The 19,508-nt window shown below is 45.2% G+C and overlaps 1 protein-coding gene across 1 annotated transcript in view; it reads right to left on the bottom strand.

Annotated features, from left to right (window-relative positions):
* ADGRV1 (adhesion G protein-coupled receptor V1) overlaps window positions 1–19,508 on the bottom strand; it is a 1,990,932-nt gene that overhangs the window by 1,052,618 nt on the left and 918,806 nt on the right. The window contains exon 62 of the mRNA XM_085632468.1: window positions 18,387–18,525. Within this exon, the coding sequence (XP_085488594.1) occupies window positions 18,387–18,525 (139 nt within the window). The remainder of the gene's footprint in view (window positions 1–18,386; window positions 18,526–19,508) is intronic.

Genomic DNA, 19,508 nt, shown 5'->3' with positions numbered 1-19,508 from the left:
AGCAACCACAGAGTAGACAATATACCCTGGCTCTCGATCAGTCCTGTGCCTTTAGTGTAAGGCATAATAACGACCAATACACTACCATTGAGGAGTGAAAGATAACTCCTAAGCACACTCAGCTCTAAGTCTACGGGTGTGTGAAAAGAGGGCAGATTCCTTGAAATAACATCGCCAGTCTAGTCGTGTCGTTATTCATTGTTAGGTCATCTTTTCATTGGTTCAATTTACATTTTCAATGACTAATACCTCTTTCCCAAGCTGTTCTTATAGCTTTAGGGGGCTGGAATACGATGAATCGTCACACTAGCAGGAGTGTGAGCGTTATTAGCTATGTTTGTACTGTCATCGGCAGCTGGCAGTGGCTATGTGTAGTGCAAGCTGCAGTGGCCGCCCGAAGAGAGCCCCGGCATTTATTCTTTTACAAATTAGGCATGGCTCTTATCTGCTACATTGGCATACAACAGGGGCAAATGACCCACTTGCTAGTTTGCACTTGTGCTGGATTGCAAAATTAGACCGTGCACAAATTGCGTGGGGTTACACGTTGGGCATGTTGGAATGAAGAATAATTTGTGAATTGTGACTGTTATTCCCCATTCCAAACTGCACAGAATATGAAGGTACATTATTTGCCTCACAGTTTTACCTGACAAAAACTGGGGAGCAAACACCCACATTCTGAGCTACCACTGTAATCCTATTTATTATATAGGCAAGCTCACTATTGGTGGTGGTTCTCAGCACAACCACAGGCAGGACACCATTAGGCCGCAGAAAAATGAAATGCAAAAAAGACAAAAACATGCCAGAAGGCCTTTCCCATCTCTGCACCCAGAATCTGAACAACGTCCCCTATCCACTCATCCTGCCTCTACGAGGCTCCAATTTAGAAAAGAGCAGAAAACACAACATTACAATGCAATAACCGGCCACAAACCAGCGATCTCTCCTGTCATTTGATTACATTAACTTTGTTTCTGTCCTTGGACAGCATTCTGCTGCCTTTCCGCTAGGTTTGGCTTTAGAAATACTGCATACATACATGCGCACATGAAGAGGGCAAATTACTGGCAACCATGAGAAGGCAAGTTAATTTCTTTATTATGAATTCCACTAATGAATGCTCCCATATTCTTCTCTTCACCACACCACCCAGAAGCCCTCAAATGCAAAACTCCATCAATGTTATGTGAATATTAATAGTTTAAAATGGTAACTTATTTTCACTGCATCTGACTCCAGTTTACTGGGACCTTTTTTCAAATATGACAATAATTCTGTGGTGTGCAGGGGGTTTGTAGAAGCTAAATACCATAAACCAAACAGATGGCATTACTGTGGCAAAATACAACACCACACAGTTATGTTATCAGCATTGTATAGAGCATGGCTGCCCCAGCAACAGGGCATCCCAGCACTAACCCATGGTAGTAGCGGACATACAGAGAGCAGGCTAGAGATTGGAAAAGAGCCATGTCTTGATCAATTTCCTGCAAGTCCAGTGGTCTTGCATGCCATCGGCAGCAAGAGGGATGGTATTCCAGAGGGCGGGGGCCAATGCCACCGGCTCTAGTTCTGCGCACCCATGGGACACAGGCCAGCTGTAGGTCAGCCGAGCGTAGGGCCCGAGCCGGGGTGTACACTGAGCATAAATTGCTCAGGATTTGCGGACCCATGCCATGCAGGATCTTATGTGTGGTACATAAAATCTTGAAGTGAACTCTTTGTTCAATGGGTAACCAGTGAAGCCATCCCAAGAGGTCAGATGCATGACAGTGTTTAGGTAGAACAAAAAGTGTGGGGAGACGCATTCTGAGCCCGATTAAGCCTTTTCGGCACAGCTTTGTTGGCACCCAGCAGTAGCCCATTGCAATAGTCCAAACGTGATAGCACGGTGGATTGAACAATCGTCTGTCGGGTAGATGCATCGAATAGCCCCAGAATGGGTTTTAGGCACCGAAGAAGACCAAAACAGGTGCCTGCCACAGCCTTAGCCTGAAGTTCGAATGAAAGGGTGCTCTCCATCAGCACTCCCAGATTCTTAACCCCGCTTTTCAGCTGGGGAGGGGTGCCTAGGGCTTTAGGATACCGTTGCTTGCCCCAAAGGTGGGTATCTCGTCCCACCAAAAGCACTTTTGATTTTGCGGAATTCAATTGCAAATAGTTATTGGTCATCCATTCAGAGATGGCCATAAGGTTGCTTGGAATTGTTTAGTATTGCTGGAAAAAGTAAATACCATTTGGGTATCATCGGAGTATGATACCATAGCCATGTTCCCGGCTTTGGCCAGCAGGGCTAGGTGGCAAACATAAATGTTAAAAAGAGTGGGGATTAGGGCCGACCCCTGGGGGACACCACGGCCTAGAGGATAAAAATGGGAGGTGTATGGAGGGGCGGAAACCTGGAAGGACCGATCAGTCAGAAAGGATGCGAACCAGGCCAAGGCATTGCCATTGACACCAATCTCCTCTAGCCGATATAGCAGAATCTTATGTGAGACTGTGTCGAAGGCCGCACTGAGATCCAGCAGGATCAGTGCTAATGTTTTGCCCTCGTGCATAGCAGACCGTAGCTGCTCTGTGACTGCCAGTAGCGCTGATTCTGTACTATGTTAAGGTCGAAAGCCATGTTGTAACTGCTCAAGGATCCTGTTATCTTCTAAGTATTGTGTCAGGATGGAGTTAACATGAGACTCAATATTCTTAGCAAAATATGGAAGTAGAGATATCGGGCAATCATTTTCAGGCAGAGACGCATCCAGTGTCGTTTTTTTTAGTAGAGGGATAACTTTGGCAAGCTTCCAAGACTTAGGGATCAATGCACTGGATATTGATCTGTTGATTAACTCTCGACCCTCTGCGAGGAGGCAGTCATGAAATCTCCTAAAAAGGTCAGGTTTTAGTGGGTCCTCCGGGGAGCCTGATTTTACCTTGGCCGATAGGGTCTCTTTAGGGGATATAGGCAAATGGTCCTGGAGGGAGTGGGGCAAAGCTGCCGGGGGTATTCCTTTGATTGGCAGAAGAAGCCTTCTCCACACAGAATATGCTATAAATGCGGTTCACTTTGCTGATAAAAAATGTTGCAAGTGTCTCGCATTGCGAGTTGGAGGAAATAGCATTGTCAGCAGTGTGCGGGGGTTTGACCAATTCCTTCATAAGAGAGAAAATGGATTTGGTTGGATTGTTGCTGGTGCAAATCATATTAGCATAGAACTTTGCTTTAATATTCCAGGCCAGTTTATGATACAGTTTAACTGCGTTCCTGTAAGTAGATTTGGCTGTGGGATCATAGGAAATTCTCCATGCCCTTTCTAGAATTTTACTTTTTTTTCCTCTGTCGACGGAGACTCATTGTACCATGCATGAGTACGCTTGGCCTGAGTCATTTTTTTGGGAATGCAACAATCTAGTGCATTATTGACCCACCCTCAAAAGGCAGCATCCGTTGTCTCTATATCTGCAGGCCAGACTGGGCGGTGCACGTTTAAGCAGGCTGTGAAAGTCGTAGGGTTTAATTTGTGCCAAGGGCGCTTCATAGAAGGTGGGTGAGAGAGTTGAAGTGGGGCACCTTCTACACAGAGAGATAAGAGAGTGATCCATCCAGATCATCGGAAGGGGAGGATTGGCCTCCATAGACTCTAAGTTCATAAATACGGGGTCAAGAAGGTGTCCAGCTACATGAGTTGACCCCTCGATCAGCTGCCTCAGTTGGCATGTGGCCATATCTCCCAGAAAGCTGATGAACTCCTCGGACTCTTGGCAGTCAAGATGTCAGATAAGATCTCCGAAAATACTAAAATTAGTGGGATCTACTGTTAGCGTGGCTACGGTATTAACTAGAGCTTCTTGGAATGCTTTGAGACTCCAGGTGGGCGGTATATGAGCAGCCCATTCAATGTGAAATTGTGTGTCAGTGCAATCTTAAAGAGAGCACTTTCACAGTTGGGGATAATCTGCTAGTGAGACTACAGGAGTACTCTGACTTGAGTATAAGAGCAACCCCCCCTCCCTTACTGGCTGCTCTATTCTGGTTGTACATCAAATAGCCTACAGGTACGGCCAAGGCCGGGATGGCCATCGAGTCTGTAGTGAGCCAGGTTTCTGGAACCTTTGTCATCTTTGAGGAAAACCATCACAGATATTAAAACATGATTACAACCCTATGTAACTTAACAGATCCATCTAAATAAAATAAAAAAATATCTGGTAAGTCCTGGAGTGAGAAGAATATACAATGTATGATTTTGACACAGTGAAGGCAAAAACTCGCACATAAGAGATTAGTTAAAATCTTCAAAATCGAGATAATCGAGATAATGAAATGCATAAACTGCTTCAGGAGAAAAAATATATAAGCCTGTGCTTAGATAACATTAACTCCAAACGAAGAAATAGCTGACAGCCGTCGCTCATGATACTAGGAGCTGCGCTCACTCATAAAGAAACCATTCATTTTCACGTTGCACATTCACACAACTACGTGCTCTTAAATGTGTAAGAATTTAGCTGCAGAAAGCACTAATGATTTCTGATTTCCAGGACCATGATTAGCCCAGTGCGCACCTACATTCCATGAATTTGTCACCATTGGAATAAGGTTGTAAGCACCCACAGTCTTTAGCATAAATTGCATTTCACTTTAGGACACATAGAGAAAAAGTTTTACAACGCATTTTCACCATATAGTGAGTTCGACGCTGTAGTGCTTCGCAATAATCTCAGGGGACTAGCTGACGGTGTGCAAAGTTTGAACATCACCCGTGCAGTCGTGCATAGCCTGGAACCTTCAACATTTGCAAAGGCAGCCACATTTTGCAATGCCACATTATTGGACCCGGCCATTTTTGCAGGGTTACCCCCAAATGTATTGCCTTCTTCCTCCTATTTTTCTGACCCTCTTTTCGTTGCTAATCAGTGCTAAAGTGAATGTGCTCTCTCCTTTTAAACTTGGTATGATTGGTTTACACCTGTTTGGCATATTTAATTTACTTGTAAGTCCCTTGGACAGTGGTATCCCATATACCCAGGGCCTGTAAATTAAACGCTACTAGTGGGCCCGCAGCACAGATTGCGCCACCCTTTCAACCCTGTCTCAGGCCTTTGCCACTGCAGGGCATGCATTTGCAGTTTACTGCGACCTTGATTTAGCATTTAAAGGGACATGCCAGACCTGAAACTTCCCTTTTTAGTTCGAGCTTCGGACGACCTTTTATATCTCTTCTGTGGGGTTTGGCACACCCACCAATTGCCATTGGCTGTTGTCTGGGTCATTTACAAATGCTGGCTTGTTAATGGTGCATTTGCTTTAATGTCCCTCCTTTATGGGATTAGCTTCCTCACTGGCAATTTCAGTAAGAAATCGTTTTGTTTGGCCATCACACTGTACAGCGTGTGATGGCCTCTCCTTTATTTATAGCTGTTTTTTCCCTGCACTCAGCGCAGCCGCCTGCATGCCTGAAATAAGAGCAGCAACTGGGATGGATGGCTGGTGCACGTGAGCGCCTTGTTTGTTATTTCCATGGGTGTGTTCCCTGCTCTTGGTGTGAGGAGCAGCCACCACCCCTTTGGGAGCCCTGGTGTCTGTGGGGAGAGGCGCTTGCACTGGTCCTACATGCTGCAGCCTAGGGGTCCCATTTGTTTACTCTTCAATTTGTCAAATGATATACTTCTTAGTTGAGCAATATTTTCTGTTTTTGGAAGCGGGCTGCACTTGAAACACGATCTAAACTGGACTGTTAAGCCTGCGTGATATTGGTGCAGTGAACAGATTTTTTGAGGGAGGAGAGAGGGGATTTAGGATGTGGGAGGCAGCTAACAGCAAAGTGCACACTCTCCCTTTTTAGGACTAACTCCTTTGCACCCTGCCTCTTGAGTAGAAAGTTCAGAGCTTGTAACATGTTTCATGTTAGGCAGATAGGAGAAGCATCTCCCACCCTTCCATCAAGCGATGCATATTTCCTTTTCTCTTTTTTCATTCCGAAAGGGACACAGACTTCATGTTTAAATGACCGTCTCAGGATGTTTAACATGAAAAGTGGAAAAAGATTGCAAATTTAAGCTTTCTAAATTCATGCCTGTGAAAAAATTAAACTATAAATGTTGAATTTATCGCACCCCATCTCCCCAAGATCATCAACAGCTCATTCGAGACCGCCACCTTCCCGGAGAGCTGGAAGCACGCCGAGATTAACGCCTTACTCAAGAAACCCAAGGCAGACCCCAAGGACCTCAAGAACGTCCGGCCCATCTCCCTACTCCCGTTCCCGGCAAAAGTCATCGAGAAGAATGTCAACAGGCAACTGACCTCCTTCCTCGAATAGAACAACATCCTGGACTCGTCCCAATCTGGATTCCGCAGCAACCACAGCACAGAAACAGCCCTCATCGCTGCCACCGACGACATCAGGGCCATGCTGGACAACAGAGAAACCTCAACCCTCATCCTCCTGGACCTTTCGGCCGCCTTCCTCACTGTCTGCCACCACACCCTCTGCACACGCCTCCACAACACAGGGATCTGCGACAAAGCCCTGGACTGGACTACCTCCTTCCTCACCGGCAGAACCCAGAGTGTCCGCCTCCCCCTTTCCATTCTAAAGACACCAAGATCCTCTGAGGCGTACCCCAAGGATCGTCCCTCAGCCCGACACTCTTCAACATCTGCATGGCACTGCTCGCCAACATCGTCCGATCGTAGGACCTCAACATCATCTCATATGCCGACGTCACCCAGCTGATCCTCTCCCTCACCAAGGCCCCCACCACCGCCAAATCCAACCTCCACGAAGGAATTAAGGCCATCGCCGAATGGATGATGAACAGCCGCCTGAAACGAACTCAGAAAAGACGGAGGTCCTCATCATCGGATCCACCCCCTCTGCCTGGGACGACTCCTGGTGGCCGGCTGCACTGGGAGCTGCACCGACGCCCACTGACCACGCACGCAACCTGGGGGTCATCCTGGACTCAGCGTTTTCAATGAGCCATCAAGTAAACTCCGTCTCCTCCTCCTGCTTCAACACCCTCTGCATGCTCCGCAAGATCTACAGATGGATCCCCACCGGATCCAGAAGTACGGTCACCCAGGCCTCGTCAGCAGCAGGCTTGACTACGGCAACGCTCTCTACGCAGGAACCTCAGCCATACTCCAGAAATGACTACAACGTATACAGAACGCCTCTGCACGCCTCATCCTCAACATACCCCGCCACATCATAGCCCACCTGAAAGACCTGCACTGGCTCCCCGTGAACAAGAGGATCGCCTTCAAGCTCCTCACCCACGCTCACAAAGCACTCCACAACACCGGACCAGCGTACCTCAACAAATGACTCACCTTCTACACCCCGAACCGCCAGCTTCGCTCCGCTGACCTCGCCCTCGCCACTGTCCCCCGCACCCGACTAGCGACCGCCGGTGGCAGATCATTCTCCCACCTCGCTGCAAAAACCTGGATCACCCTCCCCATCCGCCTGCGACAGACCCAGGACCTGCTGGCCTTCAGGAGACTCCTCAGGACCTGGCTGTACGAGTAGTAGCAGCACCCCCGCCCCCCCAGCGCATTGAGACCCTCACGGGTGAGTAGTGTGCTCAACAAATGAACTGATTTATTGATTGATTGAATTTTAACACTAGATTATAATTGTTACCAGCTCTCCTTTTTCTTCGTTAACATTTTTCTTTAAGTGAGACAGTCTCACGTTTGGTTTCATCTATTCTTCTTTAAAGCATGGTGGTTGGGGGTCGTTTTTTTTTCTTCTTACATGCAGAAAATAGAAGCATTTCTTTTTTGCGTTTGGCAGTTCAGATGGCCTGCTGTTTTGCCTTTGGAGGGCACATAATTCTTTAACTCTCCTTACAGCATGATTTATTGCTGCATTGGTACAAGAATCGGGGAAGGAGCGGTGACTTACATTTAAATCCTGGTTCTAAGTTAAGGCATTTTCATACATTATATTTAAGGACTAATGTTTTTACTTACTTGCTCCTTATGCTGCTGTTAGACGTTTAAGTAGCAAACTAGTTTTTTGGTCCTACCTTTCTCTTTTACAGGGGGCCGTAATTTTAAAAAACAAATGGGAAAGGTGAAGGGCTAAACTCACAATAAAGAAACCGGATGGTCTAAATCACTATTCTACAAACTATGTGTGGGATTAGGGAAACGGACAAATTTTATTGTAAAGACGAGAACCCTCACTCACCCAAGAGGGTGACATGCTTCATCATTGGGTTCCCTCTTGCACACTGTGACTGCAAGGTGCACAGTGTGGGCTACAACTCTCCCACAGGAGAGGAGCGTAAGGTGTTTTAATCATCCAATGTTGTAGGGAGTAAGGGGCAGAGTGCATAATAACTAGTATGTGAATTAAAACTAACTCCTGGTGGGCAAAATACAATTTTAATAAGGTCCCCAGTGGTTAGGATTAAAATGGCAAAATAAAAAGGGGGTATAGATATTACCCTTTTATGTTTTGGTCAACATGTTTCTGCTTGGTGACCATCAGGTTCGTAGCATTCTTCAGGACCTACTCATATGTCACTCTGCCAAAATGTGAAAATTATAAATAACAAAAAAGGCCATACTTCAGTAAATGGCATCCAACAGTGGTACCAACCACAGTCTGGTCCACCATCAAATAAGTACCTATTGTGTACCTCCTCCTTCATGAGGTCTTATGACACCAGGTCTCTAGAAAGATCCTGTCACAGTCCCATGTCACAAGCCAAAGGGGAGAGGGCTGCCTTCTTCAATCACTGTTGAATAAAGTTTTCTTTTTCCTACTTTTATAAAGAGAACAAATACATAGTTTTTTCTTGATTATATGTGTGCAACTAGTTGCTTTACTTACATGTTATGCTATTTTGTGTTTTGTATGAGTTCCAAGGTGAAACTTCTTTTAACCTGCGTTCCTTTATAGGGGTATATATATATATATATTGCCTCTCTTTCCCCCTCATTCTCCTCTCTTTTCCCTCATGCTGCTGCATCCTCACTCTCTGTCCTTGTTCCTCATGCTGCTCTTCTCCTCAATCTCTCTCTTAACACTCCTTCCTTTTTCCTCACGCTGCTCTTTTCCTCACTTTCCTTCCTTGTGCCTCATGCTGCTCATTTCCTACTCACTCTCATCCTTGTGCCTCACACTGCTGTTCTCCTCACTGTCTGTCCTTGTGCCTCGTGCTGCTCTTCTCCTCCTCACTCTCCTTCCTTGTACCTCATGCTGCTTTTTTCCTCACTCTCCTTCCTAGTGCCTCACACTGCTCTTCTCACTCTCCATCCTTGTGCCTCATGCTGCTCTTCTCCTCCTCATACTCCTTCCTTGTGCCTCATTTTGCTTTCTCATCACTCTCCTTCCTAGTGCCTCATGCCGCTCTTCTCAGTCTCCTTCTTTTTGCCTCACACTACTCTTCCCATCACTTTCCATCCTTATGCCTCACACTGCTCTTCTCCTCCTCACTCTCCATCCTTGTGCTTCACGCTGCTCTCCTCCTCACTCTGTCCTTGTGCCTCATGCTGCTCTTCCCTTCTCACTCTCCTTGCTTGTGCCTCACTCTGCTCTTCTCCTCACTCTCTGTCCTTGTGCCTCATGCTACTTTTCTCCTCATTCTCCTTCCTTGTACCTCATGCTACTCTTCTCCTCTCTCTTTCCTAGTGCCTCACACTGCTCTTCTCATTCTCCTTACTTGTGTGTCACGCTGCTCTTCACCTCCCCACTCTCCTTCCTTGTGCTTCATGCTGCTCCACAACTAACACTTCAAATCCAACCCCTAATTCCACTACACACCACATACATAAACTCCATAACACATGGGTAAAAGCATTGCCATTTACAACACCAAAAGTTCAAAATCAAACAAATGTGAGACCTAGTGCATTTCCAATGCTTGGTCTACATGTAGCTCATCCCTAAGGTAGGCCCTAGGAAGTCCTATGGGCAGGATGCTTTGTAGGTAAAAGGTAGGACAAGTGCCTTCATTGTGTGGTATGTCCTGATTGTGACAAATAGCCTATTTGGTTTCTCACTGCTGTGAGGTCTGCTCCTCTCATAGGTTTGCATGGGTAAATTCCCTGATATGTGTTTTAGTGGCCATTTTTGATCTGAAAGGAGTAGTGTTGCCATGTTTGGAATAGTGATGATAAATCCTGCCTACTGGTGAATGTGGATTTTTCATTACTATTTTATAAATACCACTTTTGGAAAGCGGGCATTTCTATATGCTTATGACTCTTTGTGCTTTGCAGCCTAAATCCAATCTGCGTCTAGGGACTCAGATGAAGATGCCACCTCAGTGTAACCCTGGAGGAACATGACGTGGCTCTTGCCTGATTACTGGGAGAGGAGGGCTTAGCATCCAAACTGGGCCTGGGGCTGTAGCCTCTCACTGTAAGAGCAGGTCCCCAGGGATGCGAGGACCGCTCTAACTCTGGAACAGGCATCACTTCCCAGAGCGCATTGCCAGGTGACAGGAAGCCTTCGGCCATCAGCCCGCACAGCCTCACCCCAGACCCCTCAGTGGGCAGCTATGATCCTCGTGGCATGGCTGCCGCTCAGAGGTCAGTCACCCTTGCAGCGGGCGCATATGTGTAGTGTGCGGACTGCCTAGAAAGACTTAAAGAGATCTTACTTGCATGCAGCCGTCCACAACTCCTTTTGTTGTCGCAGCTACTCAGCGTGCTCGCAGGCAGCTGCCCTGGCCGACAGCATGCAGAAGACCCAGCGAGGTCTCCCAGCCGGAAGATGCAGTGTGTGTGCCCTCTCCAGTTTTTCACCTACATGGGGCACTTAACCTGTGCAACATTACTGGGAAAATCCCTGGCGGAGGCCATGGTGAGTTGTTACATTGAGGACATCTCTAAGTGTACCATATTTCCTGTAGTAGGCGTGTAGGTGTTCCTGTGGCCTACTTGTTTTACCAGCAAACAATATTTTCCAACCATGCACAAAGCTTACCGTAACCCCACTTATGGTAGCGCAGAGGTCGTGGCGCCCATATGAGCTCACTATTACTGATGTGCTTGATTATTCATTACTTACATGTTTGATTATTTAATTTCATGCCCAAAATGTTGTCTAATGTATGTCGTTTGGGTCTCTAAAAGATCTGGACAACAAATATAACTTTAGTGGTGGCATGATACCAACAGAATTTCTACTTCATATCATCTTGCAATGCATCTTCAGGATAATAGATATTCAGGAATTGCACAATGTGTATGATCCATGATGTTTTTGGTCTAAAGATATAGCTACAATATAAGTCATATATCTTTATATAATGTGTGGAGTCTCTTTTGTGGTGTATTTATTGAGTCACTGGCGTAAGTGTGTTGCGCAAACACTGTACACATTGGGCCTGATTCACAGAACTAACTTAAGACAAAATCCTAAACTTACTACTTTTGGTATTCACAGAAGTTAGGATTTTGTCTTAAGTTTGTCTTAAGACAAACTTAAGACAGATTTAAGATAGATTTAATTTTTCATCTTTGGGGGGTAACTTAAGTGGACAGATGCTCTTCCACCCCTACGATGGAGCTGCCACTGGATGGAGCAATTAAGTCATTTCACAGACTGACCGCAGGGGTTTGGTTTCAGTCAGTTTTAATGATATTTCCAGTTGTATCACCTATTGACCTGCCCCACTCCTCTATCCATCAACACTTGAAACTTGGGCCGAATTCAGGGGGACAGTCTCTGGTCTGCACAATAGCAATATTGATCATGTATTTTCCAAACCAACTTCTATCACCCTTAAACAGTGTTGGGAGCCCCGACTGTCAGGAGAGGACTAGCATGATGTCCTTGAAACGCACGTCAAAGGGCACAGGGAGGCCCAATTGAAGTTTGGATACTTTAAGATTCTCCACCAGTGGTACTGGTCCACAGGTAGGCTTCAGCAATAAAAACTGTCTCCCTGCTTGGAGTGTTGGCAGGTGGTGACGTTATCCATTCTGTGTGTGGTTGCCCCCCATGGGAGAGTTATTAGTCTGTAATTTGGAACAAGATGAAAATGAATATAAATGTAGAGGGGCCTCTGCAAATAGCAAAGTTTGCTATTTTAAACGACGCCTCTAAACTCCAACCGCTGGCTTTTCAAGGTAGGTGATTTATGGGCATCTCCCTGACAATAGCTAAAATTGGTGTTCTGTGATATTGGAGTACTAGTACATTACCAACTATAGACACCAGTTGAAAGATCTGTTTGAATCAACCTCATTTGAGAAATTGATCTACAAACTGAATGACTGTGTGCCACAAATAGAGGATGTTTAGGGTGAGGTTCTTGAATCCTAACTGTTTTGCTTGTAGAGGGAGCCCCTGCTAAGGAAGGAGTAGCAAACCTAGGACCTAGAAATGTCTGTTGGGGGTTACACGCATCTTTGGGGGGAGCAGTGCAATGCTACTTGGCATGTGTGCACTGTGCTCAGGCACACCCATGCTGATATGGGTGCATAGAATAGAAACTCCTTTTACGTTATAATCCTAAATGCACTAGGTTTGTCTGAGCCCTCATGGTAAGAGGAAGGTTCTTGCCTTAGTTGGAATGTGTAATGCTTTCTTTACACAGTTATGGGAGAGGTGGTTTCGGGGTGGGGGGTAGATGTTTGTGTCAGTAACAGTTTTTTGATCCTCATGCATGATACATGAAGGTTTAGTGATCATGACTTAACTATATCAGTACCCCTGTATCACTCTACAGGGGATTTATTTATATAAAATCTTTATGAATGCATAAACTGTTGCAGTGAAGAATACCCAAAAGATGTCACTTTTATTTCCTTCTTTATAATGCACTTTTCAAATAAAGAGTCATTATACACAAAAAATAATATCCATCTGCCACATTTTCATCAATATACACTCTCCTCAGAGGCAGAAAAAGTTAATCATACTATTACTTCTTGCTTTATGTCCCACTCAGTGCTTAATTTGAGCCATTGGTTCCAGGTGGGACCCATCAGCACTAATCATTGGGAACCAGCACATATTTTTCCTTATCAGACTTTATCCCAGAGCAAGAGAGGAACAACACAATAGGAAGAGAAAGACAGAAGAAACAATAACAGAAGGAAAGCAGGGATAAAAAAGAACCTGAAAGGGGGCATGGCGTGTGTGCCAAAGGGGATGGCAGCAGGTGGACTGAGCTTCACATCGCATCAGAGCCCTTTTTCCTAGGGTGCTCTTCTCCACCTAATTTAATTATTGTCGAAAGTGAAAGAAGATTCTCCGATGCCTTGGTTGTAAAGGACACCACTTTTCCGATGCTCCTCTTTCTCCTGCCTGGCGGCAACAGCTGATGTTACACCACAGAGCTTTTTTTTCCACACGGATGCAGCGCCCATTTTGTCATATTGGGTGCCTTTGCTCTCCTTCTCCCCAGAATGAAGATACTGCCTCAACTATCTTTCCCCTTCAAAATAGCCTTTTTTCAACAACGCTTGCCTTTATGCTATGTGCTTTTCTGCTGACCGAGGCACCCACAGGGGGCCACTAGAAAGGTCAGTACTCTAGTGTCGCCTGGGCACCCCACACCCCCGCCTCCTTTGGGGGCAGGGACTCTGGTTGGAGTCCCCCCTACTATCCTGCCTGGTCGTAACGCACAATGGCATCACTTCCTGGGCATCCTGGACTTGGGGGAGGGTATATATCCCTCCCCCACCATTTTGGCGACCTCTTTGTTTGCCGTGCACGCCGCCTGAAGGGTTGTGAGCCGCCCGTCGCCCTGTTGTCGCTCCTCGGTTTGTGCGCTTTGCCATCAATCCACGGTGAGTCAGCTCGTCCACCCCCCCGCCCCGGCTCCGTCCCTGGGCAGTACCAGGTTGCACGGGGGCCAATGGCATGGCCTGCCATGAGTGTGGGGTGCAAGCCCACGGATGGCTTCTCCTGCTTTCTGCCCCTGTGATGTGCAGGCCCCTGGGGGGCATTGCGGTGCCAGCGCACGCCGGGTTGAGGTATCGGCTGGCTGGTCGCACCGAGTTAGGTTGCGGGTGAGGCTCTGTGGGTTGCGACTCAGTTCGCCTACCTGGGTCCGAGTTCGCGCCCCTCTTGCCTGCGCTGGTTTTTAGCCTCTCGCTTTCCCAAATGCATAACAAAGGCAACGAAAAGCACGCCAAACCGCTGTATTAGTTCAACCAGTGTGGAGGACGCACAGCGAATCTGAGATGGGTTTGAGGCTTGACTCAGACACGATTGTTTATAGAAGTGAGTTAAAATGCCTTCACTTTATCCCTGGTAACCTTTAGGTGCCTCCGTGTCTCTGTTTGGGTGTCCGACTCCGGAGGAGATGCGGAAGGTGCGAGTTCCCTCAGGTTTGCTGCTCCACTGTTGCGGACTTTGCTTTGATCCCTCCAGCGGCGCGTGGGGGGATGCCGGGCTTCCCGCCTGCAGCGGGCACTGCCCCCTGCGCTTCCCCTCCCTCTTGTGCCACCCGGAGCCTGCACGCATTGGCCACGGGTCATGGCGGGGTCGCTTGCTGGGTGCGCCTGATTACCTCTGCCCGGCCTTTGTCCGTGAGGCAGTCGGGTCGGTTGGGGCAGGGGGTGCGGTCCCCCAGGTCAGTGCATCATCTCGCTCCGATCCCGCCCGGGTGTGGCTCCCATGCGCGGCCCTCCTGTGCGACCTGTGGGGGTGTTTGCTGCCCCCTGCCATTGTGTTAGGTGACTAGAGAGCCCCTGCTGCTACAGCATGTCTCGGCCCGGTGATTCGCTCCCTGTCATAAATAGGCACTGCACTGGTACAGAGAAAGGACAGGCAGATTACCTCTCATTGTCAAGAGCTAGCGTCCTGCCCATGTAGTCTCATGTATGCAGTTGTGTCTTAGGGGTTGCGGGGATCGGGGTCGTGGCCCCTAGGTGCTTACCTTCCGGTACTGCTGGGAGTCCCGCCCGCTGTGCCGATGGCGCGGTGCTCTCCCGGTTTCGGGGCAGGGGGCTGGCGCTTCCGGGGCAGGGGGGGGACTTCCGGGTTCGTGCTGGTTCGCACAGGGTCTGACACCCTCACTCTAGAGCGACTTTTAGCTCGGTGGTTAGAGCCCGGGGTTGTCAACAGCGTGGTCGAGGGTTCGACCCCTGTGTGGGCCGTATTTTCTAGTTCAAGTGTTCTTTTGCTTGTTCCTGGGTTTTGGATACGCCTGTGTCCTGCTCCTGTCTTGGGCGCTAGTGCCCCGCCAGGCCCAGGTTCCTGCACCGCTCCCTCCCAGTGCGTGCAGCGCACTCGCCCTGAGCTCTCCTCGGCGTCTACCCCTGCCGAGGCGGCGCCGTTCAGAGGGCCGGCAGCCGCGAGTCACTGTGGCCTAATGGCCGCGGGCTGTGACTCTCACTCTCAAGGTTACTGTCAAATGCCTCACACTGCTTTAAAATAATATCATTTTTTAAGAAAGGTGCATTGACTGTATCCCCAAATAACTTGTGGACTTTAGATTCCGCTGCTAAGGTAATTTTGGTCTACGCCTCCTCCTGTAATACCTTCTTTCATACTACAAGGACCCGCCTATATTCGAGGCGAAGGAGCTTAATTAAGCTATTTTCCCACGGGGGAGCGGTGTAAATCCACTTGCAGTCTCTGGGAAGCCTGTGTGCATGAATGATCAAACCATTCTCTATTCCTAACTCAGGAGGAATTCAAATTCCGAGTCAAGAGTGAGTTAATGGAACAAAGTGATATGTTTAAAGGTAGAGAGCAACATTTTGGGAGTTATCTCGTCCTTTAAACTGTAATTAATATCAGGAAAGTTTCTAATTACTAGTTCTTGGAGTATTCTAATAGGCTCTATTCCTTCCCATTTAACTCGCAGCCATTGGGCCTAGTAGGAATTATGTTATTGGCTATAGGGAATGCTACACATTTCTTGGTCCAGAAAAGAAAAGGCAATATAATGGGTCATGATCGCTCACTACCGACTGTACACCCCTAGGGGCACCACACAAACAGCTGGAAGTGGCAGATACCAACACAGGTCAATAACTGATTAAGCATTTCAAACTATGAAAGATTTGATTTGTTCCCCGCTATCACCACAGTCGCACTTCAGCAACAGTAAATCATGCTTAAAAATAATTGAGATTAGTACATCTCCATACTCATTATGGCAGAAATGTGTAGAGCCCACTACATCCAAGTTGGAATAGCCACATATTAGCTGGAAGGGAGCAGGACTAAATATTGAAATCACCTGCCCATAGTAATACAAAACGAGTATGAATAGAGCGCAGGAAGACGTCCAGACCATAATCAAATGCACAGACCACCTTGCTGCGTGTGGAATCGAAAACATTGTTGTAGAAGTTGACTAAGACCAAATCAGGACCCTCCCTTAATAGATAACCACAACAGCTGAGAATGTGGGTGTACCAAAGAAAGCTTTTTACTGGTCACTGGAAGCTTATTAGGGATAAGGATATGTAGTACTCCTTTGCCCCGAGTGCTAGTTAATACACCTTTTTCTATCCTGCTCATAATTCTCTCACAAGACTTGATCATATATTTGTTAGTAAATATCTTTCTTGGAATCTTATTAAAATAGAGTTTGAGCCCATAATAATCTCAGATCATGCCCAGCAGCTGCTGATCTTGACCTACTCCCTTTACAGCCACCCTCCAACAGATGGAAATTTAACAACTCCTTACTCTCTGATGCACAATTTTCCTACTCTTTTGCAGCTTTCACTATTGATTTTTTCTCCGGACATCTTAACCCTCATGTACATCCACAACTTTTATGGGACTCCTTTAAAGCTACGGAATGAAGCTTTAAAATTGACTATGTTTCTAGAACAAAGAAAACCATGCTCACCCAACATAGCTCTTTAATCACTGATATTAAAAAGCTGGAACACAGATATCATTGTTCAAAATCCAATGATGTTCTGAAAGATGTAACTGCTGTAAAATTGGAATTTAACAACATTTCCTCTGCTTCTGCCTCAAATTACTTACTTGAAAGCAGCTATAGATATGGGGGTGGTAATAAAGTGGACAAACCTTTGGCCAGTCATCTTGAAGTTAAGAAAGATTGTTACAAAATAGACTCACTACAATCTCCCACAGGTACTTCCTTCCATCTATCAAGACTCAGACATCCTTGAAGAGCTTGTAAAATGTGATAAAATACTTTAAACCCCAGAGTTTAATCCTGATGAAGCAAATATTGATTATTTTCTTACTTCAGTTGTCAAGCAGCCTAACTCACAAAAAAACGTTTCCATAGTGGATCAGGAAATTTCATCTTATGGAAATATCTTCTGCCCTCCACTTGTTAAAAAAAGGTTAAAGCCTGATGGTTTTTCTGTTGAATTTTATTCTTACTTCTCTTCCATTTTATTAACAAATGTACTCACTTTGTACTCATATTTCTCTTCTCTTCACACTCCCAAAGACAGCTTTTTAGATGCAGGGGTTTGCCCTATTCCTAAACCTGGTAAAGGCCATACTAATTGGAAATGCGCATCTAATATATCCACTAAAGCCTGGTGGTAACCTATCATAATCGGCGAGATAGAGCTTACACAATCTCTTCCTTTGGGTTACAGAATAGAGAGGTCATATGCCAGTCCCTCACATCATATTTAACCACAAAAAGTGCATTTGTAGCCACTTATCTACATTTAAGGCTTGATTATTTTAAACCTTCTTGAATTGTTCAAATTCTATGTTATACTTCTAGTAATTTATATCTGCTCTTCTTTATTTGCTTGTATTTTATCGTTGTTAATTTACTTATGTTGTATTTCTGATGTATCTGACTGATCATTTTATACTGATTCATATTCTACTAACAATGTTAATTCTGCCCCTTCCCTTTCCCCCTCTTCATTTCCACAATAAGCACATATTTAGCAAAATCAAGCTTGATTGTTTATTGCATGAAGCATGCATTTTTTATTAAACACATATTTATCATTGCATTTTATCACTACTTGCTACTAAACATTTTACATTTACAAACTTAGACAAGTTTGTTCGGTTATTGTTAATATTGTATTTCAACTTATTGTTCTGTATACATTATGTTTCCTAATAAAGCTTCTTTAAATTGAAGATTTCTGTGCTATTAAAAAAAGAACATGAAAGAGTGAGATAAAGGGTCTGGAGGTGTCTGGTGATGGATAAAAGAAGGTGGAATCAGGACAACACAGTCTTGGTACTCGGCACCCTGACATTCACTAGTGCCGGCTGCGGACGTCTGAGAAAACGTATAGACATGGCACTTACTCTTTTAAAAAATTAAGCACTGATACCACTCGTAATCCCAACAGAAATGTGCCTGGGGCTAACATGACAACAGTGGGATTTCTAGGACTGTGACTTTTGTCTACATGAGAATACAATTATACTGCTCAAAACTACTATGAGGACCCAAACAAAATGTTTAATGTGTTTTCTTACCTGAATACGAATTACAGCTGCAGATTGTAAATCTTTCATAGTTAAATTCCCAGATGTCTCCACAAATTCAGTCAGAACTGGTGGGATAATGTTCCAGTTTATCACTATCTCTCCAAAAATCCCTGGGCCACGCACTAAGCTACGTAGGAGAAAGTTGTTGTTATGTTCTGTACAGGTATAAAAAATACATTTTTTCAAGTGTTTTTTTAAAGACAGGTGTGTAGCTTCACTACATTGCAACAAAGAATAATCATAGTGTTAAACAATGAGACAGTAGTTTTGTATAATGACCTAAAGCATTTTGCTTGGCCTATTTATTTTAAGGCCGTTAACCTTCAGGAATTTATCAAGAGGTGACTGTTGTCAGAGCCCTATTTTTGTTTTCAGTACAATTGTTTCAGGAATTCCAAATGTAATCTTAAAAGTTAATTTAAAAAGTACTCCTCATTTCGTCCTTTTTTGACTATTGCCGACTTATACTGTATAGTTTCTCCATTCCATAACCTCTGATGCACAACATTTGCCCTCATGTCTGTGTTTTTATTTTCTTTGTTTTTGGTTTCCCGATGTATTGCCCATATATATTTATAATGCAAAGGTAATTAAACCAAGTCAAATACATGTCACCAGAGGCTTTATATTGTATCATTTATTCCATCTTATAGACAGACACAATAGTATGTCAGAAAAGAAAAACATGTCAAGACGTATACACTTTGAAATATAAATTGTACGGAAGAATAGGGTTTTATAGCATGTTCATGACAGAACAGAATTGTACATTTTCTATTCCACAGGGCCCAGACTTGCAATTGTCTAAGAGAAAATCAAATTGAGTTGGTTTCTTTAATATGGAATTTTTATTTTATTTTGAGTTGTTTATCATATTTTACACATTATTTGCACATTATGTTTTGTTTTTAGTGTTTGTCTGTTTAGGCTAAAGCACTACTGTGATCTTTATAATTTTTGTGGTGTGCATGTAACACATAGGATTTCCTTTTCTTTAATTAATATAAAGGTGCCTAATTTGCATTGATCACAAAATCTTGGCTGAGGATAAAAAATAAATAATTTTGGAGCAAATGTGAATGTAAATGCCTTTTTGACAGACCCATTGTA

The sequence above is a fragment of the Triturus cristatus genome, chromosome 2_1, assembly GCF_964204655.1.
Source record: "Triturus cristatus chromosome 2_1, aTriCri1.1, whole genome shotgun sequence".
NCBI lineage: Eukaryota > Metazoa > Chordata > Amphibia > Caudata > Salamandridae > Triturus > Triturus cristatus.
The sequence above is the reverse complement of the archived record's forward strand: the minus strand, read 5'-3'. Positions and strand labels throughout refer to the sequence as shown.